Raw genomic sequence first — 23,136 nt, forward strand, 5'->3', positions numbered from 1 at the left:
CAACATAACGCTACGACTCCTAAATTCAATCCCCCTACCAATAAACGCCAAGACACCATATGCCTTCTTAACAACCTTATCTACTTGATTCCCAACTTTCAGGGATCTATGCACACATACACCTAGATCCCTCTGCTCCTCCACACTATTCAAAGTCCTCCCGTTAGCCCTATACTCAACACATCTGTTATTCCTACCAAAGTGAATTACCTCACACTTCTCCGCATTAAACTCCATCCGCCACCTCTCGGCCCAACTTTGCAACCTGTCTAAGTCTTCCTGCAAACTACGACACCCTTCCTCACTGTCTACCACACCACCGACTTTGGTGTCATCAGCAAATTTGCTAATCCACCCAACTATACCCTCATCCAGATCATTAATAAATATTACAAACAGCAGTGGCCCCAAAACAGATCCCTGAGGTACACCACTTGTAACCGCACTCCATGATGAATATTTACTATCAACCACCACCCTCTGTTTCCTATCCGCTAGCCAATTCCTGATCCAATTTCCTAGATCACCCCCAATCCCATACATCTGCATTTTCTGCAGAAGCCTACCATGGTGAACCTTATCAAACGCCTTACTAAAATCCATATATACCACGTCCACTGCCTTGCCCCCATCCACCTCCTTGGTCACTTTCTCAAAAAACTCAATAAGGTTAGTAAGGCACGACCTACCTGCCACAAAACCATGCTGACTATCACCTATCAATTCATTACTCTCCAAATAACTATAAATCCTATCCCTTATAATTTTTTCCAACATCTTGCCGACAACAGAAGTGAGACTCACCGGTCTATAATTCCCGGGGAAGTCTCTGTTCCCCTTCTTAAACAATGGGACAACATTCGCTAACCTCCAATCTTCTGGTACTATACCAGAGGCCAACGACGACCTGAAGATCAGAGCCAGAGGCTCTGCAATCACTTCTCTTGCCTCCCAGAGAATCCTTGGATAAATCCCATCCGGACCAGGGGATTTATCTATTTTCAGACCCTCCAGAATATCCTGCACATCCTCCTTATCAACTGTAATACTGTCTATTCTACTCCCTTGCAACCCAGTGTCCTCCTCAGCTATATTCATGTCCCCTTGCGTGAACACCGAAGAGAAATATTGGTTCAATGCTTCACCAATCTCCTCCGGTTCCACACATAACTTCCCTCTGCCATCTATAACTGGCCCTAAACTTGCCCTAACCAACCTTCTGTTCTTGACATACCTATAGAACGCCTTAGGATTCTCTTTAACCCTATCCGCCAAAGTCTTCTCATGTCCCCTTTTAGCCCTTCTAAGCTCGCTCTTCAACTCCCTCTTAGCCAATCTAAAGCTTTCTAGTGCACTACCCGAGTGCTCACGTCTCATCCGAACATAAGCCTCCTTTTTCTTTTTAACCAACAAAGAAACTTTTTTGGTGCACCACGGTTCCCTAGCCCTACCAATTCCTCCTTGCCTGACAGGGACATACCTATCACAGACTCGCAGTAGCTGCTCCTTGAAAAAACTCCACATGTCGGACGTTCCCAGTCCCTGTAATCTCCTAGTCCAACCTATGTTTCCTAATTCTCTCCTAATAGCCTCATAATTACCCTTCCCCCAGCTAAAACCACTGGCCCGAGGTTCATGCCTATCCCTTTCCATCACTAAGGTGAACGTAACCGAATTGTGGTCACTATCACCAAAATGCACACCAACTTCCAAGTCTAGCACCTGGTCTGGCTCATTTCCCAGCACCAGATCCAATATAGCCTCACCTCTAGTTGGCCTGTCTACATACTGAGTCAAAAAACCTTCCTGCACGCTTTGAACAAAAACTGACCCCTCTAACGAGCTAGAGCTATAACAATTCCAGTCAATATTAGTCAAGTTAAAATCCCCCATAACAATTGCCCTATTACTTTCACTCCTAAGCAGGATTGACTCCGCAATCCTTTCCTCAACCTCTCTAGAACTTTTAGGAGGTCTATAAAAGACTCCCAACAGGGTGACCTCTCCTCTCCTATTTCTAATCTCCGCCCATACTACCTCAACAGATAAGTCCTCATCAAATCTCCTCTCTGACACTGTGATACAATCTCTGACCAATAATGCTACCCCTCCCCCTCTTCTACCTCCTTCCCTACTTCGACTAAAACATTTGAACCCCGGGACCTGCAGCATCCATTCCTGCCCCTGCTCTATCCATGTCTCTGAAATAGCCACAACATCGAAGTCCCAGGTACTGATCCACGCTGCAAGTTCACCCACTTTATTGCGAATACTCCTGGCATTGAAGTATACACATTTCAAACCCTGCTCCACCCCACCTCTGCAATGCCGTGCATTGCAGTCCCCATCCATGCATCCCTCACTTTCAGCCCCACTACTCAGGATCCCTCCCCCCCCCCGAATCAGTTTAAACCTCCTTGCATGGCCTTAGCAAATTTACCCCCCAGGATATTGGTCCCCTTCTGATTAAGGTGTAGACCATCCTTCTCATAGAGGTCACACCTTCCCCAGTACGAGCCCCAATTGCTTAAGTACCTGAACCCCTCCCTCCTGCACCATCCCCTCAGCCATGAATTCAAACCTTCCCTCTCCCTATTCCTCTCTAAACTATCCCGTGGTACAGGCAAGAGTCCAGAGATAACCACTCTGTCAGTCTTGGCCTTTAGTTTCCACCCCAACTCCATAAATCCCTGCCTAATATCCCCTTCCCCTATCCTCCCTATGTCGTGTGTCCCCACATGTACAATAACTTGTGGTTTATCTCCCTCCCCCCTAAGAGTCCTGAATACCCTGTCAGACACATCCCGGACCCCAGCCCCTGGTAGGCAACACACCAACCCTGAGTCCCTACCTTTAGTTCCGACCCTCCTATCTGTCCCCTTAATTGTGGAGTCCCCAATCACAAGGCCCAGTCTTTTACAGCCCCTAACCACCTGAGCTTTCTCACTCGGCTCACCCCCAGAGATCTGCTCTCTATGCTCAGTTGATTCCTCCTCAACTGTAGCCTCCAGCACCGAAAACCTATTATGGAGGGGAACCGCCCCAGGGGATTGTCTTCCCGATTGCTTCTTACCCCTCCTCCTGGCATTGACCCAAGCCTCATTTCTAGGAGTTACTATTTCTCTATAACTCCTATCAACTTCCACCTCCGCCTCCCGAATTATGCGGAGTTCCTCTACCTCCCCTAGAATACATTCTAGGAACTTCTCCAAGGCTGGTTTGACCAATTGACATGTAGATTAAAATCCTCCATGATTGCCATACCATTTTTACATGCATCAGTTATTTCCTTGTTTATTGCTCGCCCATTGTGCTGTTATTATTTGGTGGCCTATGACTACGCCTATTAGTGACCTTTGTCTCCTAACTATTTCTAATTTCCACCCAAATAGATTCAACCTTTCTCCATAGAACCTACATCATCTCTCTCCTGCCCTGATATCTTTAAATATCAGAGCTACACCACCACCTTGCCTTCCTGTCTGTCCTTCTGAATAGTCTGATACCCCTGGATATTTAACTCGGTTGTGACTACCCTGCAACCATGTCTCTGTAATGGCCACTAAATCATACTCATTTGTGGTGATTTGTGCCATCAACTCATTTTTACCTTGTTTCAAATGCTACGCACATTTTGGCAAAGTGCCTTTATGCTAGTTTATATTCCTTTTCGAATCCTAACATCTCCTGAGTACTCCTTCCTATTTTTCATAATTTTCCATGTAGTTGAATCCTTCCCTCATGCTAACCTGCTGCTTTGCTTCCCATTAACCATTATGCTTCCTGTAATTTTACCCCCCCCCCCCCTTAAAGTCCTTGTGACCGCCCTATTTATCCTTTCTGCTAGAGCACTGGTCCCAGATCAGTTCGGGTGAAGACCGTCCCAACGGTACAGATTCTTCCTGTTCCAATACTGATACCAGAACCCCTTTTTCAGGTACCTCTTTAGCCACATGTTTACTTCACTAGTTTTCTTATCCCTATACCAATTCGCACATGGCTTGGGTCGTAATCCAGAGATTATAACCTTTTGAGCACCTGTTCTTTAGTTCCTGATGCCTGATAATCCCCAAACAGGTCCTCTTTCCAAGTCTTGCCTGTGTTTTGTCCCAACGTGAACCACAACAACTGGGTCCTTTCAAGCCAGTCAGATGTCCCTCATCCTGTCACTGGGCAGGCAACATACTTTGCGGGACTCTTGATCCTGCCAACAAAGGATGCTATCAATCCCCTACAATTACCACCTTGTCTCTTTGCTGCCCCCTCTTGAATGACTTTCTGTACCACAGTGCTGTGATCTGCTAGCTCATCCTTGCTACAACCCTTTTCCTCATCCAGGGAGCAAGTACCTGATGCCTGTTGGACAAGGTCAAGAGCTGAGGCTCCTCCATTCCTGAATTCAGGATATCTCTACCTGCCTCACTTGTAGTTGTGCCCTGCTGTCCCCAACCAATGACAAAATTTGAGGCACTTGATCTACATGAAACAAAGCATTCAGAGCCCCTCTCCGATGTGCCGCGGTGTCTGAAGCTCTGACTCCAGGGCGGCACGGTAGCACAGTGGTTAGCACTGCTGCTTCACAGCTCCAGGGTCCCGGGTTCGATTCCCGGCTCGGGTCACTGTCTGTGTGGAGTTTGCACATTCTCCTCGTGTCTGCGTGGGTTTCCTCCGGGTGCTCCGGTTTCCTCCCACAGTCCAAAGATGTGCGGGTTAGGTTGATTGGCCAGGTTAAAAATTGCCCCTTGGAGTCCTGGGATGTGTAGGTTAGAGGGATTAGCGGGTAAAATATGTGGGGGTAGGGCCTGGGTGGGATTGTGGTCGGTGCAGACTCGATGGGCCGAATGGCCTCCTTCTGCACTGTAGGGTTTCTATGATTTCTATGATTTCCAGCTTATTGATTCTGAGCTGAAGTTCTTCGAGCAATCGAGGTGGCAGTTTTTCAAGGAATGTCTGTCTAGAGTTCTACAGGAAAATGTTCTGAGCAGACAAGGAGGAGTTGGTAGGTTAAAGGAACCGTGGTGCACGAAAACTGTGCGGGACCTAGTCGTGAAGAAAAGGAAAGCATACAAAAGGTTCAGAGAGCTTGGCGAAGATAGGGATCTAGATGAGTATACGGCTTGTAGGAAGGGACTAAAGAAGGAAATTAGGAAAGCCAGAAGGGGTCACGAGAAGGCCTTGGCAGGTAGGATTAAGGAAAACCCTAAGGCGTTCTATAAATATGTGAAGAGTAAAAGGATGAGACGTGAAGGAATAGCGCCTATAAAAGGTGAAGGTGGGAATGTTTGTATGGAACCAGTAGAAATGGCAGAGATGCTTAATGAGTATTTTGCCTCGGTTTTCAGAGAGGAGAGGACCTGGGTGGATGCACTGCAGGCTTGCGGTGGACTTTAACAAAGAGGTTATGCTGGAATGTTTGAATGGCATCAAGATAGATAAGTCGCCGGGTCTGGATGGGATGTACCCCAGGTTACTGTGGGAGACGAGGGAAGAGATTGCAGAGCCTCTGGCGATGATCTTTGCGTCGTCGATGGAGACGGGAGAGGTGCCGGAGGATTGCGGATGTGGTTCCTATTTTCAAGGGGAATAGGGATAGCCCAGGAAATTACCGACCAGTGAGTCTAACCTCAGTGGTTGGTAAGCTGATGGAGAAGATCCTGAGGGACAGGATTTATGAGCATTTAGAGAGGTTTAGTATGCTCAAGAATACTCAGCATGGCTTTGTCAAAGGCAGATCGTGCCTTACGAGCCTGGTGGAGTTCTCCGAAAATGTGACTAAACACATTGACAAAGGCAAAGCGGTAGATGTGGTTTATATGGATTTTAGCAAGGCGTTCGATAAGGTCCCCCATGCAAGGCTTCTAGAAAAAGTGAGAGGGCATGGGATCCAAGGGGCTGCTGCCCTGTGGATCCAGAACTGGCTTGCCCAAAGGAGGCAGTGGGTATAGATGGGTCTTTTTCTAAATGGAGGTCGGTCATCAGTGGTGTGCCCCAGGGATCTGTTCTGGGACCCTTGCTGTTTGTCATTTTCATAAATGACCTGGATGAGGAAGTGGAGGGATGGGTTGGTAAGTTTGCCGACGACACAAAGGTTGGTGGGGTTGTGGATAGTCTGGAGGGATGTCAGAAGTTAGAGGGACATAGCTAGGATGCAAGACTGGGCGGAGAAGTGGCAGATAAATGCATAGTGGTCCATTTTGGTAGGTCAAATGGGATGAAGGAGTGTGAGCTATAAGGGCTTTGGCTCACAGGGCTTCGGGGGACAGGGCGAGCAGGGGTGAGTTTTTTCATATTTACTTTTCTCTCTGTACCTTGGTGTAAAGGGTCAAATATGAGTGTGAAGCCAGTCTGTTGTTCCCAGTGTAGGATGTGGGAGGTCCTGGAGGCACCTGGCCTCCCGGACATCCACATCTGTGAGGGGTGTGTCGAGCTGCGGTTCCTGAGGGACCGTGTTAAGGAACTGGAACTGCAGCTCGAGGATCTTAGACTGTTAAGGGAGAATGAGGAGGTGATAGACAAGAGCTATCATCAGGTGGTCACACCAGGGCCAAGGGTGGAAGCCAAGTGGGTGATGGCCAGGAAGGGTAAAGCTCAGGTAAAGAGCACCCCGGTGGATGTGCCCCTACACAAGTACTCCTGCCAGAGTACTGCTCGGGGGGGACAGCCCGCCTGGGGGAAGCAGCAGTGGCCGTGTCTCCGGAGTGGAGCCCGGCCCTGGAATTCGGAGGGCGAAGGAAAAGAGGAGGAAGGCAGTGTTAATCGGGGACTCTACAGTAAGGGGGTCGGAGAGGTGTTTTTGCAGAGGCAGGCGGGAGTCTCGGATGGTGGTCTGCCTCTCTGGGGCCAGGATCCAGGATGTCGCTGGTCGGCTCCCAGAAATCCTGAGGGAGAGGAGCCAGAGGTAGCGGTACATATTGGTACCGCCGATGTGGGAAGGAAGGGGTCATGAAAAGAGTATAGGGAATTGGGGAGACAGCTGAGAAGGAGGAAAGCAAAGGTAGTAATCTCAGGATTGCTGCCTGTGCCACAGGAGGGCGAGGGCAGGAATGGAGTACGGTGGAGAATGAATGTGTGGCTGAGGGACTGGTGCAGGGGGCAGGGATTCAGGTTCCTGGACCATTGGGACCTCTTTAGGGGCAGGTGTGACCTGTACACCCACAACGGGTGGCACTTGAAGCCCAGGGGGACCAATATCCTGGCGGGAAGGTTGGCTAAGGCTACTGGGGAGAGTTTAAACTAGATGGGTTGGGGGGAGGGGATCGAGACAAGGTGACTGGGAGCGAGGTAGTTAGCTCGCAAACAGAAGGGTTATAGACAGTGCAAGAGGGAGGATGGACGGGGGATAGAGAAGGGGAGAGCTCAGACCAAAGGATTGAGATGTGTTTACTTTAATGCCAGGAGTATAGTGAATATAGGGGATGAGCTCAGAGCATGGATCGATGCCTGGAAGTGTGGTGTGGCCATTACGGAGACTTGGATGTCTCCGGGACAGGACTGGATACTCCAGGTGCCGGGATTCGGATGTTTCAGGAAGCACGGGGAGGGAGGCAAGAGAGGGGGTGGAGTGGCACTGCTGATCAGGGATAGTGTCACAGCTGTAGAGAAGGTGTATGCTGTGGAGGGATTGTCTACAGAGTCTCTGTGGGTGGAAGTTTGGAGTGGGAAGGGGTCGATCACTTTGCTGGGAGTTTTCTATAGGCTGCCCAATAGCAACAGGGAGGTGGAGGAGCAGATGGGGAAACAGATCCTGGAGAGTTGCAATAATAGCAGAGTTGTTGTGATGGGAGACTTTAATTTCCCAAACATAGATTGGAATATCCCTAGGGTCAGGGGATTGGATGGGGAGGAGTTCCTTCGGTGTGTTCAGGAGGGTTTCCTGACACAGCATGTGGACAAGCCTACAAGAGGAGAGGCTGTACTTGATCTGATACTGACCAATGAACCTGGACAGGTGTCAGATCTCTCAGTGGGAGAGCATCTTTGGGATAGCGATCATAACTCTATCCCCTTTATGCTTGCATTGGAAAAAGAGGATCAGGAAAGCGTTTATAGGGAGTAAGGGGAAATATGAAGACATGAGGCAACAAATTAGAGGAGTAAATTGGAAGGAGGTATTCTCGGGGGAAATGTACTGGAGAGGTGGCAGTTTTTCAAGGAATGTTTGTCTAGAGTTCTACAGGACAACGTTCCGAGCAGACGGAGGAGTTGGTAGGGTAAAGGAACCGTGGTGCACAAAAGCTGTGCGGGACCTGGTCGAAAAGAAAAGGAAAGCATACAAAAGGTTCAGAGAGCTTGGCAAAGATAGGGATCTAGACGAGAATACGGCTTGTAGGAAGGGACTAAAGAAGGAAATTAGGAGAGCCAGAAGGGGTCATGAGAAGGCCTTGGCAGGTAGGATTAAGGAAAACCCTAAGGCGTTCTATAAATATGTGAAGAGTAAAAGGATGAGACGTGAAGGAATAGCGCCTATAAAAGGTGAAGGCGGGAAAGTCTGTACGGAACCAGTAGAAATGGCAGAGGTGCTTAATGAGTATTTTGCCTTGGTTTTCAGAGAGAAGGACCTGGGTGGATGTACTGTGGGCTTGCGGTGACTGAAAAGATTGAGTATGTGGGCTTTAACATGCTGGAATCTTTGAATGGCATCAAGATAGATAAGTCGCTGGGTCCGGATGGGATGTACCCCAGGTTACTGTGGGAGGCGAGGGAAGAGATTGCAGAGCCTCTGCCGATTGATCTTTGTGTCGTCGATGGGGACGGGAGAGGTGCCCGAGGATTGCGGATGTGGTTCCTATTTTCAAGGGGAATAGGGATAGCCCAGGAAATTACCGACCGGTGAGTCTAACCTCAGTGGTTGGTAAGCTGATGGAGAAGATCCTGAGGGACAAGATTTATGAGCATTTAGAGAGCTTTAGTATGCTCAAGAATACTCAGCATAGTTTTGTCAAAGGCAGATCGTGCCTTACGAGCCTGTAATGATGCAGCTATATAAGACCCTCGTCAGACCCCACTTGGAGTACTGTGCTCAGTTCTGGTCGCCTAATTACAGGAGGGATGTGGAAAAGATTGAAAGGGTGCAGAGGAGATTTACAAGGATGTTGCCTGGATTGAGTGGCATGCCTTATGAGGATAGGCTGAGGGAGCTCTGTCTTTTCTCCTTGGAGAGACGTAGGATGAGAGGAGACCTAATAGAGGTGTATAAGATGTTGAGAGGCATAGATTGGGTGGCCTGAGGCTTTTTTCCAGGGTGGAAACGGCTGCTACGAGAGGGCGCAGGTTTAAGGTGCTGGGGGGTAGGTACAGGGGAGATGTTAGGGGGAAGTTTTTCAGAGGGTGGTGGGCGAGTGGAATCGGCTGCCGTCAGTGGTGGTGGAGGCAAACTCAATACGGTCTTTTAAGAGACTCCTGGATGAGTACATGGGACTTAATAGGATGGAGGGTTATAGGTAGGCCTAAAAGGTAGGGATATGTTCGGCACAACTTGTGGGGCCGAAGGGTCTGTTTTGTGCTGTAGTTTTCTACATTTCAACCAACACTTGCTGCAGATATGGTCACCACAGCTTGCAATGGCATCTGCCAGCTCCCATATCATGCAGCTACAGCACATCACCTGCCCAGCCATCTCTGCTTAGCTAATTAATTTATTCATTAGTTTTTTAATGTTGCTTTTTCGAATTTAGCATAGATTTCCTACCAGCCAGTCAGGTTACAGCTTTGCAGTGATGTCATGTTTCTGGTTTCTTCAGTAAGTTAGTTTTATGCTCCGCCCTCCGACTGCTCCTTGGAAACTAGTCATGATGTGGAGATGCCGGCGTTGGACTGGGGTAAACACAGTAACCGTTTTAACAACAGGTTAAAGTCCAACAGGTCTATTTGGTAGCAAATACCATTAGCTTTCGGAGCGCTGCTCCTTCGTCAGATGAAGTGGAAATCTGCTCTCAAACAGGGCATACAGAGAGACACAATCAAGTTACAGAATACTGATTAGAATGCGAATCTCTACAGCCAACCAGGTCTTAAAGATACAGACAATGTGAGTGGAGGGAGCATTAAGCACAGGTTAGAGATGTGTATTGTCTCCAGACAGGACAGCCAGTGAGATTCTGCAAGTCCAGGAGGTAAGCTGTGGGGGTTACTGATGGGTTTATGTCACACTAACATCCTGGTTTAGGCTGTCCTCATGTGCGGAACTTGGCTATCAGTTTCTGCTCAGCGACTCTGCGCTGTCGTGAAGGCCACCTTGGAGAATGCTTACCCGAAGATCAGAGGCTGAATGCCCGTGACTGCTGAAGTGCTCCCCCACAGGAAGAGAACTTCACCGCACAGGACCTTCAGCCGATGCTATACACTATATACATCGATGACATTTTCTTCCTTTGGAGTCATGGTGAGCAATCACTGAAACAACTATATGATGACATCAACAAGTTCCATCCCACCATCAGACTCGCCATGGACTACTCTCCAGAATCGGTTGCATTCTTGGACACACGCATCTCCATTAAGGACGGTCACCTCAGCACTTCACTGTACCGCAAGCCCACGAATAACCTCACGATGCTCCACTTCTCCAGCTTCCACCCTAAACACATTAAAGAAGCCATCCCCTACGGACAAGCCCTCCGTACACACAGGATCTGCTTGGATGAGGAGGATTGCAACAGACACCTCCAGACACCGAAAGATGCCCTCAAGAACAGGATATGGCGCTCGACTCATTGATCAACAGTTCCGACGCGCCACAGCGAAAAACCGCACCGACCTCCTCAGAAGACAAACATGGGACACAGTGGACAGAGTACCCTTCGTCGTCCAGTACTTCCCCAGAGCGGAGAAGCTACGGCATCTCCTCCAGAGCCTTCAAATGTGTCATTGATGAAGACGAACATCTCGCCAAGGCCACCCCCACACCCCCACTTTTTGCCTTCAAACAGCTGCACAACCTCAAACAGACCATTGTCCGCAGCAAACTACCCAGCCTTCAGGAGAACAGTGACCACGACACCACACAACCCTGCCACAGCAACCTCTGCAAGACGTGCCGGATCATCGACATGGATGCCATCATCTCGCGCAAGAACACCATCTACCAGGTACACGGTACCTACTCTTGCAACTTGGTCAACGTTGTCTACCTGTTACGCTGCAGGAAAGGATGTCACGAGGCATGGTACATTGGAGAAACCATGCAGACGCTACGACAACGGATGAATTAACACCACTCGACCATCACCAAGCGAGACTGTTCTCTTCCTGTGGGGGAGCACTTCAGCGGTCATGGGCATTCAGCCTCTGATCTTCGGGTAAGCATTCTCCAAGGCGGTCTTCATGACACACGACAGCGCAGAGTCGCTGAGCAGAAACTGATAGCCAAGTTCCACACGTGAGGACGGCCTAAACTGGGATGTTGGGTTTATGTCACATTACCAGTAACCCCCACAGCTTGCCTTCTGGACTTGCAGAATCTCACTGGCTGTCCTATCTGGAGACAATACGCCATCTCTTTAACATGTGCTTAATGCTCCCTCCACTCACATTGTCTGTATCTTTAAGACCTGGTTGGCTGTAGAGATTTGCTTTCTAATCAGTATTCTGTAACTTGATTGTGTCTCTCTGTGCCCTGATTGAGAGCAGATTTCCACTCCATCTGACGAAAGAGCAGCGCTCCGAAAGCTAATGGTATTTGCTACCAAATAGACCTGTTGGACTTTAACCTGGCGTTAAAACTCTTACGGAAATTTTTTATGCAGAGGGTGGTGGATGTCCAGAACACGCTGCCAGAGGAGGTGGTGGGAGCAGACACATTAGCAACATTTAAGAGGCATCTGGATGGGTACATGAATAAGGAGGGAATAGAGGGTTGTGGAATGAGTAAGGGCAGAAGGCTTTTTTAGTTTAGTTAAGGCGTCATGATCAGCATGGGTTTGGAGGGCCAAAGGGCCTGTTTCTGTTCTGTACTTTGTTCTTTGCTCTGTCATGGTCTGTGGCTGTTTTTACTTGTTTAATTACTTTCTCAAATGAAATGAAAAAGGCTTCTACATCCTTCTCGTCAAACCTTGTATATTTAAACCGAACCCCACCAGTTCTTTCACTACAATGGGTTGACTCTTCCTCACTGTCCTCACAAGTACTCCCAGCTTTGATCTCCGCCAGTTCAAGTTGATATTAGCTTTTAAGTTCCAGATTCTGAAGTTCAAAATCTCTCTCCTTTTCCACACTTTCTCTTGCTTTTTGTTCTGCCAGGGCTTTTCTTCTGTTGCATTTTAATTTAAATTTTAAAAAATCAATTCTTTTGCTGTTCAAACTGCTATAATTTTTCTTTCTTCTGCTGTGATTGCCTTTTTTCCCTTTTTCCACTCTTCTTTTGCTTCTAATTCAAGCTGTTTCATTTGTAACTGAATTCTAGCCAGTGCTCCGGACTGTTTCTGATCATTTTAAATACTGAGTTATCACTGCAATTATCTCTGCCTTCCTCGCCTCTTGAGGTCATCTGAAGCTTGTTGCCCAATTCCGAAAGCTTTATTTTAACCACCTTTTATAATCCATTCATTTTTCCACAGCTAGGAAATCCTTAGTCACTGAAAGAGCCATTGTTCCACAAGGTATTCCCTATTTAAACTAACAGAATGCAACAACTGAAAAAAAAACTACAGGACTTTAACACCCACTGTTTTATTGCTTTTAATCCTGTAAAAGAACCCCCAATTTTTGTTAGGGTACCAATCAGAAACCAAGGTACATTGTCACATTTAGTGACAAAAGCGGTTGATGAAGGAAGGGCCGTGGATGTCGTCTATATGGATTTCAGTAAGGCATTTGACAAAGTCCCACATGGCAGGTTGGTTAAGAAGGTTAAGGCTCATGGGATACAAGGAGAAGTGGCTAGATGGGTGGAGAACTGGCTTGGCCATAGGAGACAGAGGGTAGTGGTCGAAGGGTCTTTTTCCGGCTGGAGGTCTGTGACCAGTGGTGTTCCGCAGGGCTCTGTACTGGGACCTCTGCTATTTGTGATATATATAAATGATTTGGAAGAAGGTGTAACTGGTGTAATCAGCAAGTTTGCGGATGACACGAAGATGGCTGGACTTGCGGATAGCGAAGAGCATTGTCGGGCAATACAGCAGGATATAGATAGGCTGGGAAATTGGGCGGAGAGGTGGCAGATGGAGTTTTATCCGGACAAATGCGAAGTGATGCATTTTGGAAGAAATGTAGGGAGGAGTTATACAATAAATGGCAGAGTCATCAGGAGTATAGAAACACAGAGGGACCTAGGTGTGCAAGTCCACAAATCCTTGAAGGTGGCAACACAGATGGAGAAGGTGGTGAAGAAGGCATATGGTATGCTTGCCTTTTATAGGACGGGGTATAGAGTATAAAAGCTGGAGTCTGATGATGCAGCTGTATAGAACGCTGGTAAGGCCACATTTGGAGTACTGCGTCCAGTTCTGGTCGCCGCACTACCAGAAGGACATGGAGGCGTTAGAGAGAGTGCAGAGAAGGTTTACCAGGATGTTGCCTGGTATGGAGGGTCTTAGCTATGAGGAGAGATTGGGTGAACTTGGGTTGTTCTCCCTGGAAAGACGGAGAATGAGGGGAGATCTAATAGAGGTGTACAAGATTATGAAGGGTATAGATAGGGTGAACGGTGGGAAGCTTTTTCCCAGGTCGGAGGTGACGATCACGAGGGGTCACGGGCTCAAGGTGAGAGGGGCGAAGTATAACTCGGATATCAGAGGGACGTTTTTTTACACAGAGGGTGGTGGGGGCCTGGAATGCGCTGCCAAGTAGGGTGGTGGAGGCAGGCACGCTGACATCGTTTAAGACTTACCTGGATAGTCACATGGGCAGCCTGGGAATGGAGGGATACAAACGATTGGTCTAGTTGGACCAAGGAGCGGCGCAGGCTTGGAGGGCCGAAGGGCCTGTTTCCTGTGCTATACTGTTCTTTGAAGCCAGGCTAGACCCCAACAATTTTTCTATTTTGGCGTTAGTGTGAAGATGAGATGTTTCACTCCAGGTGTGATTCCATTGACAAACTCGGGAGCTTTTATCAAAACAAACTTTATTTAACAATACAGTTTAAATGAAACAAATCTCAGCTTAACATTTGAACAATATTTAAACATGGCAGGGTGCGATTCTTAACTGCTAATTTATCTCAATTGGTTCCAATTTCAGCACTATTCCTCTTGCAGACTTAAGCTTCTCTTCAAAATCAGTTAGAAAACACAGCTTTGCATGCTTGTACTTGTTAACAGTTTTAGAGCTTTTGTAACATCTCCGGGGAAAGAGAAATCTTTTTCAGAGAGCCCCCTCTTTTAAAAAGCTCTGGTCAGCAACTGCTCTTGATTTTAAAAATGAAACTACAACAGTCTTTTCTGCAAACTTAGCACCTCCCATTGATCACATGATTGTCAATCAACCTAATCAAAATCTTGCTCTGAAACCCCAAGGGAGACCCAAGTAAACAAAATGCATTAACGCTGTTTAAACAAACATCCTGCTGCCCAGACAGAAGGGCACTGTATAAAACTCAGCAGACTTTCTAACATACCCCTAACATGAAACATGGTATAAATGCACAGTATCATCAGTTTGTCAAACGTGATTTCCCTTTTATTGGTGTATGTTGACTAAAGTGTCCTGTTGTTGCATTCTTTATGATAGATTCTAGCATTTTCCCTGTTACAGATGAGGCAAACCGGTCTGTAATTCCCCTTCCTGTTTTTTTAAAGTGTGTTACATTTGCCATCCTCTAATTAACTGAGACTGTTCCAGAATCTATGGAATTTGCAAGATGGCAACCAGCACCAGCCACGCTTTCACAGCCAACTCCTTTACTACCCTGGGTGTAGATTGAAGTCCTGGGAAGTTATCACCTTTTCAGTCCCATCAAATTCTCCAGCATGTTTCAATAATACTAATTTCCTTCAATTCCTTTTTCTTGCTAGACCCTTGATTCCTTAGCATCTCTGGGGAGTTACTTGTCTTCCTTGAAGACTGAGCTAAAGTATTGTTTAATTGCTATTGCCATTTCCATGGTCTATTATTTCCCCCATTTCAGATTGTAAGGGTCCTTCATTTGTCTTCAGTAATCTTTTTTTAAACTGTTGAAGCTTTTACAGTCCACTTATGTTGCTTTCAAGTTTACTCTTGTACTGTGTTTTTTCTCTTTCTTCCCCCCCCACCCGCCCACCTTAATCAATTGTTGTCCCCCTTTGCTGAATACTGAACTTTTCCCAACTTCAGCCCTGCTACATTTTCTCGCAACTTTATATGACTCCTCTTTGGATCTAATACTATCCCACATTTCTTTTGTAAGCCGTGGTTGGGCAGCTTTTCTTGTGTTTTTGCACCAGAAAGGAATGGATAACTGTCACAATGCATACATTTTGTTTCTGATCTAATTTAATCTTTTGAAGGAAAGTAATGTTGGTGAAGGGAATGCAGTGAATGTTATCAAAGGATTTTTAGAAAATAAGGCCTCGTTAACGAAGCCTGGACAAAAAAGATTGATTGAGGACAACACAGCAAATTGTGGTGTATTGTTTTTCAGATTGGAGGAATATTTCACAAGGTCAGGATTAGAACCACGGTTTGTTGACTTGGATATTGGAATAGTGTCATTTCAAAATTATCGAAGTGTGGCAAACGATGAGTACCAATCAACTACCAAATCTGATCTGCTGCATGTCTATCTGCCATACCCTTTTTTTGCAGAGACATCAGGTGATGCATTTTGGAAGAAGGGAGTGACTATGTATTCTTAATAGTACAAGTCTAAATTTGCAGAGACAGGACCTGGCAGTGCATTCATTAGATCTTTGAAGATGATGGGGCATTTTGAGTAGATAGCAAAGCATATGGTAAGCTTCATAAAGGTATTGAGTACAAAAGCAATAGTTATGCTTTAATCTTTATGAAGCTCCGAATAGGTTACAACTAGAGTATTGGATTCAGTTCTGGTCACCACACCTCAGGAAGAATATAGAAATCCTGGAAATGATACAGGAGACATTTACTAGAATGGTTCCAGGTCTGAAGTAATTCGACTACAGAATTTGACTGGAGAAGTTGGATGTTCTCCATCAGCCAAAGGCAGATTGAACCAAAGGAAACCAATGGAAGATTTGATGATAAGGTGATCACCATTATGGTGAGTTTAGATAAAGTAGAAAAAGAAAAGTTGTTCCTGTCAGCTTATTGCACAAGGACTAGGGAGCACAGATTTAAGGCTTTGGGCGAGAAATGCAGGGGGAATGTAAGGAAGAATCTTTTCATCCAGCAAATGGTAATTACCTGGAACAGGCTGCTGACAAGGGTGGTAGGAGCAGAGAATATCAATCATTTCAAAAGGAAACTGGATATGTGCTTGAGGGAAATAAACTTGCTGGGCTCTTGGGATAGTGGAGTACTGGGGATCTAATTGAATTCTATGGAAAGCTGGCATGGACACGCAATGGGCTGAATAGCCAACTGTGCTGGAAAGACTAATGTCTTTGTTTTTTCATTACAGAAATGAGGAAGAAATTTGATTCAGGCGAGGATCCCCTGGATCCAGAAAATCAACAGGGCGGAGGTGGTCATCACTTTCACAGATCCTGGAACCAATGGCAAGGGTTCAATCCTTTTGGCTCAGGAGGACCTTTCAATTTTAAATTCCACTTTAACTAAGTTTTGAGTATTAGCTTACTCATTTCTATAAAGACTTCAAAGAACAGAAACGTTGAATGTGATGCCAGAAACCTAAGTCTAAGGTTTAAACAGCGTAACATTCTTGTTCAGCCAAAAATGTTCAGAAGTAGTATTTTTCTCAAGGACAGTTTTGAAATATTTTCCTTTAAAAATATAATGAAATGCAATGTACACTTGTAATAAAGCAAATTGCCTTTATAAATGTGATCCAATTGAAAATTTATTTCCCCAAAATATTGTCCTAATTGTACAGGTAATTTGAAAGTCCTTGACTTCTAAGATGAAACAGCAAATTATCCAGAAAATGATTCAGTTAAATGGCAATTTTATTATGCAAATTGGCACAAGTACTTTTTTCATTAGCATGAGAGCAATTTACTGGCATATAATGGCACTTGTTTTCCATGTTACTTTTTGTATTGTGGGATTATTTCCAATTCACAGAAGAAGAACTTGTACTACTGCAAAATATTCTGGTATTCATCTTTACATGGAATGTGTTTTAGATGCATTGAAGAAGTCCCATTCACTACTTGATCTAATTTAATCTACCTGTTAATATACAAGGACACTAAATCGTTAGAATGGTTTAACGCTAATCATACAATGCAGTAAAGGCCTTTCAGCCCATCGAGTCTGCAGTGACACATGAGAAGCACTTGACCTCCCACCTTATCCCATTTACCAGCCCTTGGCCCATAGCCTTGACTGTTACGTTGTGCCAATTGCTCATTCAGATACTGTTTAAAGATTGTGAAGCAACTCATCTGTAGTGCAAGATAATAGGGCTATTCCCTTATAGCAAATCATTTGGTAGCAATCTGGAAATTTTAATATTTGAAATGTCTAGGCTGTTATATGGTGTTTGATCCCTACATATTATAGTTGCAGGTAAATGCTATCTTCAGATTTCTCAATCGTGCATGTTTCTTTCAAAAGTGAGTTTTGCTGATTAAAGACGCGTTGAAGCATTTTGTCTTGCTCTCGTCAGGACCCTTTGTATGCAAACCATCTAAGGGGAAAATAAGAATCTATATTGAGACAAGAGTGCTCATTAGTTGGCAAGTTGAAGTGCTGCCATAGAAAATGCACCAGTTGATGGTGACTGACTGTTAACTGCCAAGCATTGTTTGAAATTTAGAACAGGCAACTTGACCTGCTAGATAAGATAGAGTAAGAAGTCTCACAACACCAGGTTAAAGTCCAACAGGTTTATTTGGTAGCAAATACCATAAGATAGAATACCATAATACCATAAGCAAATACCATAAGATAGAAGCAGGGAAGTTGTTTCCACTGGCGGGTGAAACTAGAACTAGGGGGCATAGCCTCAAAATAAGGGGAAGCAGATTTAGGATTGAGTTGAGGAGGAACTACCTCACACAAAGGGTTGTGAATCTGTGGAATTCCCTGCCCTGTGAAGCAGTTGACGCGACCTCATTGAATGTTTTTAAGGCAAGGATAGATAAATTTTTGAACCGGTAAAGGAATTAAGGGTTATGGTAGCGGGTGGGTAAGTGGAGTTGAGTCCACAAAAAGATCAGCCACGATCTTACTGAATGGCAGAGCAGGCTTGAGGGGCCAGATGGCCTACTCGTGTTCTTATTGCCCTTGGGGAAATTTTATTTAGCTGAAACATGCATACAAATTGATGTTTATATTGGTATTATTGTGACGTGTCCTGCTGAATGCAAGACACCCAACTTTGACATATCTGTTCTCAGCAATGCTCAATTCCTGCACTATCAAATGAAAATGAATTTAACAATTTTTAAAGGTTAAAGCCTGGCTTGGCTGATATTAGAATCTGTCTATCCTCAGTTATGAAAAATGCGTTCTTTACATTAAACTGGACATTCTTCTCCATGATGAAGGTACCCAATCATGTTCTTGTAGCTGTGGCTTGTTTGCTGCTACAGCTCTGGTTATGTAAAGTAACCCTTCTAATTTTCAAAAGTTTTTAATGTACACCAGCCATTTAAATTTGCCTAGTTAATGCAAAATAACCTGCAGGTTTGTCCAAGTTTTTCCTGTCACAGTAGTGTACAAGGAAACTTGAATTTGTGGACCATACAAGATTGTTGAATATGACAAATTCAGCAGGAAGACATCTCATTTTCATTCCCTTCAGGACAGAGCCTATGCTGATAGAATCTTGTATCTGCTGTATCTAATTGGATAAAAGACCTGGCATACTAATAGCATCCTGCATTTCTTCCTCCTAAAAATAATTTGCCCATTTTTGATGTGCTGAGGTTAGAGTGGGACATTTTTGTCTTGTTTCATAACCACACAGTTAATAGCAGCAGGGATGGCCATATAAAAACACACATATGCTTTTATGTTCAGGTAAATACCAGATTAGCATTTTACCATCTGGCATTAAAATTGTCTGCTTTCTTTGTGAAAGATGAGCTTAAAATTAATTCAAGACCTTAAGTTGGCAATGCATCGCATCCATTCCATTTACATAGCTTTGAGAATAAGCATAAACTTTATTTGTTGAACAAGGGTGATTTTCCCCAAGCACATACTGACATTCGAGAATAATACTCGGCATATCTGGAGAGAAGCAGCATTAACCTTTTTTCAGGTTGATACTTCTTAACAGATGCTGCCTGGCCTGCAGAGTGTTTCTGGCATTCTATGTCCAGCATCCTGTATTTTGCTTCTGAGATTTGGTAACTTCCCCCTCTGCCAGCACATATGAAAATTGTGGGCAAGTCAACTGCGTTTTCTCATTGGCACTCCATACTTGGAATGTAAAAAGCCTAGTTTGATTTAAAATATTTTTTTGCATTGTGCCCCAAATGCTTTTTCAGTGGAATACTCCATCTGATTGCATGTTAGAATTAACAAGCCCAGTTGTGCATTTTAAATCTAGTAGCCTAGAAGGGAGGTATGAGTTTAAGGTTGAATTATTGAGTCCTTGCCACTATATTTTAAAGATCAATGGAGGATCAGGTATCATTCATTTTAAGCTGTTAAAATGATTATGGGTTGGGGCGGGGGGGGGGGGGGTGATGAAAGGAGGAATATAAAATTTTGCTCTAGTTTGCCATTTGCAAATCAAATTTGTCTAGATTTTATCTGGGTTCATGTTGCTAAGAATGGGGACTTTTTGATCCGTTTCAACCAGTTTTCTGTGTGTAAAATTGAAGGGTGAATGGATAGATTTACAATGTGTATAACTTTTGAATGTCTGCAACAAAACACAATTGCCTGCATAAAGTGGCATGTCGATGAATATGAAGTAGACTTGCAGTACAAACATGCCTTAGGAGTAACTTAATGTAATTTTACTGTGCTTGCACTCAAGTTGAACTATTTTTATTTCCATGAAGTATCAAAATTATAAAAATATCAGAATTTTAAAAAATTAGTTTTCACCAGTATCAACCTCACTGAACATGGCCAATTATGTATTATAATGATTAGTCAGTGGACAGTTACTTTGCCTGCCAGCAATGAATATGGTGAATTTGCACTGAAAACAAAGCTTCATTGTCCCCAAAAAACAGACAACCCCTTTAAATAACCAGGGCTCAATCATACTGCAACAAAATTAATTTTGAAATAGTAACACTGTAGCAGTCTAACACTAGCTAGTTGTGGAATAAAACTTCCCAGTAACATCTAATTGCAGAACATTTTGGTCTGCAATAATGAGGATTTTATTTCACTTGTCTTATTTGCACTGGAGTCAACTGATTTGTGTTTGGATTAGAATTTCGAAATGAACATGTTGAATTTTAATTCGTAGAATCCCTACAGTGCAGAAGGAAGCCATTCAGCCCATCAAATCTGCACCAACCACAATCTCTTTGCATGGTCTCTTCTTCCCCCCCCCCCCCCCCACTCCACCCCACCCCACCTGCTATGATTTCTGTGGTGGGTGGGACAGGAAAATCCCCTCCCAATGCATGAGTCTAGAATAAATCTAAATGCTGGGACTCAGGAACATCTGCACTGATTTAATTCCCTGTTGTATGTATCAAGGATGTTGGTGGCGATTCTCCCCAAAACAATTGTCAAATTTGCATTAAAAACTAGTGTGATTTACTCCAGTTTTTTCAGGTGGCACTGCAGAGTGCCCTAACATGAATCATGCTGAAAATCAGTGGCTGGAACCTATTCCCGCTGGAGAGGCAGGCAGCATAGCGCTGAGCAGCCCATTGCACATGCACCAATCTGTCAGCGTCGAGATTAACGCATGCACAGTGGACCCTCACTGCCAGCCTCTTGACTGCTTCCTTCCTATCCCTGCCCAGAACAAAGAACAGTACAGCACAGGAAACAGGCCCTTCGGCCCTCCAAGCCTGTGCCGCTCCTTGGTCCAACTAGACTAATCGCTTGTATCCCTCCATTCCCAGGCTGCTCATGTGACTATCCAGGTAAGTCTTAAACGATGTCAGCGTGTCTGCCTCCACCACCCTACTTGGCAGCGCATTCCAGGCCCGTGTGCGCCTGTGCGTGCGTGCTCTGGGGAAAGCTTCCCACCGCATATGGTATGCTTGCCTTTATAGGACGGGGTATAGAGTATAAAAGCTGGAGTCTGATGATGCAGCTGTATAGAACGCTGGTTAGGCCACATTTGGAGTACTGCGTCCAGTTCTGGTCGCCGCACTACCAGAAGGACGTGGAGGCATTGGAGAGAGTGCAGAGAAGGTTTACCAGGATGTTGCCTGGTATGGAGGGTCTTAGCTATGAGGAGAGATTGGGTAGACTGGGGTTGTTCTCCTTGGAAAGACGGAGAATGAGGGGAGATCTAATAGAGGTATACAAGATTATGAAGGGTATAGATAGGGTGAACAGTGGGAAGCTTTTTCCCAGGTCGGAGGTGACGATCACGAGGGGTCACGGGCTCAAGCTGAGAGGGGCGAAGTATAACTCAGACATCAGAGGGACGTTTTTTACACAGAGGGTGGTGGGGGCCTGGAATGCGCTGCCAAGTAGGGTGGTGGAGGCAGGCACGCTGACATCGTTTAAGACTTACCTGGATAGTCACATGAGCAGCCTGGGAATGGAGGGATACAAACGATTGGTCTAGTTGGACCAGGGAGCGGCACAGGCTTGGAGGGCCGAAGGGCCTGTTTCCTGTGCTGTACTGTTCTTTGTTCACCCTCGTCATAATCCTGTATACCTCTATTAGATCTCCCCTCATTCTCTGTCTTTCCAGGGAGAACAACCCCAGTTTACCCAATCTCTCCTCATAGCTAAGACCCTCCATACCAGGCAACATCCTGGTAAGCCTTCTCTGCACTCTAAAGCCTCCATGGGCAAGCATACCATATGCCGCCTTCACCACCACCACCTGTGTTGCCACCTTCAAGGATTTGTGGACTTGCACACCTAGGTCCCTCTGTGTTTCTATACTCTTGATGGCTCTGCCATTTATTGTATAACTCCCCCCTACATTATTTCTTCCAAAATGCATCACTTCGTAGGCTGGCCTCCTTCCCTCTGTCACTCAGCCCAAATGCAGAGTAGCAGCAGGGACCCAAAACCCTCCAGTAGTGCTAACTCTGTGCAAGAGCAACTCTCCTACACCCACTCCCCACTCTTCTCCCTGTAGCCCTGCAATTTTTTTTCCATCATCTGCTTCTTTTGAAAGCCACCATTCAATCTGTCTCCACCATTCTCAAACAATTCATCACATTTCTTATAGGATGTTTTATAGGTGTATGATGGTTAGTGACAGGTCACTCTTTGGAACCTTGCAAAGATTGAGAAAGGGCATATGAAAGCTGAATGTTAGAAATTAAAACTAGCAGTTGTAATGTTGTATAATGCTCCAAAAAAAAGTCTGAGTAAGCCTTGGAACAAGCTGGTAAGTTAAAGCCAAATACTATAGATGTTGGAATCTGAAGCAAAATGCTGGAGAAACTCAGCAGGTCTGACAGCATCTGTGGAGGAGAGAATAGAGCCATAGAAATCATAGGAACCCTACAGTGCAGAAGGAGGCCATTCAGCCCATCGAGTCTGCACCGACCACAATCCCACCCCATATCCCTACATATTTACCCCTCTAACCTACACATCTCAGGACTCTAAGGGGCAATTTATAGCCTGGCCAGTGACAGACAGACCGTGACCCAAGCTGGGAATCGGACCCAGGTCCCTGGAACTGTGAAGCAGCAGTGCTAACCACTGTGCCACCATGCCGCCAATGTTTCAAGTCAGGATGAAAGTATAAACCTTGTCTGATTTTCTTATGAAGTGGTGAGTGGGGGGTGTAATTGGACAAAGGGAATGTAAAATGGTGATCAAGGCTGAGAGGTGCTAAAAGCATCCATTAAGTAATTGGAATGTGTGAATGGCAGAACAAAGGTAGAGATTCTTGGGGGACTACCTGAGGAATGTGGCAGCTGGTCTGGGGGGAGGGTTAGGGACATGATAGTGAGATTTCAGAAGTAGAAAAATGAGAAAAATGGATGAATGAGA

At 45.3% G+C, this 23,136-nt stretch overlaps 1 protein-coding gene across 1 annotated transcript in view; it reads left to right on the plus strand.

Moving 5' to 3' along the window:
- The window catches only part of dnajc3a (DnaJ (Hsp40) homolog, subfamily C, member 3a), a 110,205-nt gene extending 90,974 nt beyond the window's left edge, over nucleotides 1–19,231 (plus strand). Inside the window, exon 12 of the mRNA XM_078221656.1 lies at nucleotides 16,514–19,231. Coding sequence (XP_078077782.1) covers nucleotides 16,514–16,671 — 158 coding nt within the window. The 3' untranslated portion in view covers nucleotides 16,672–19,231. The remainder of the gene's footprint in view (nucleotides 1–16,513) is intronic.
- Nucleotides 19,232–23,136: the final 3,905 nt, after the last annotated feature.

Source organism: Mustelus asterias, chromosome 10 (genome assembly GCF_964213995.1).
Source record: "Mustelus asterias chromosome 10, sMusAst1.hap1.1, whole genome shotgun sequence".
Lineage (NCBI taxonomy): Eukaryota > Metazoa > Chordata > Chondrichthyes > Carcharhiniformes > Triakidae > Mustelus > Mustelus asterias.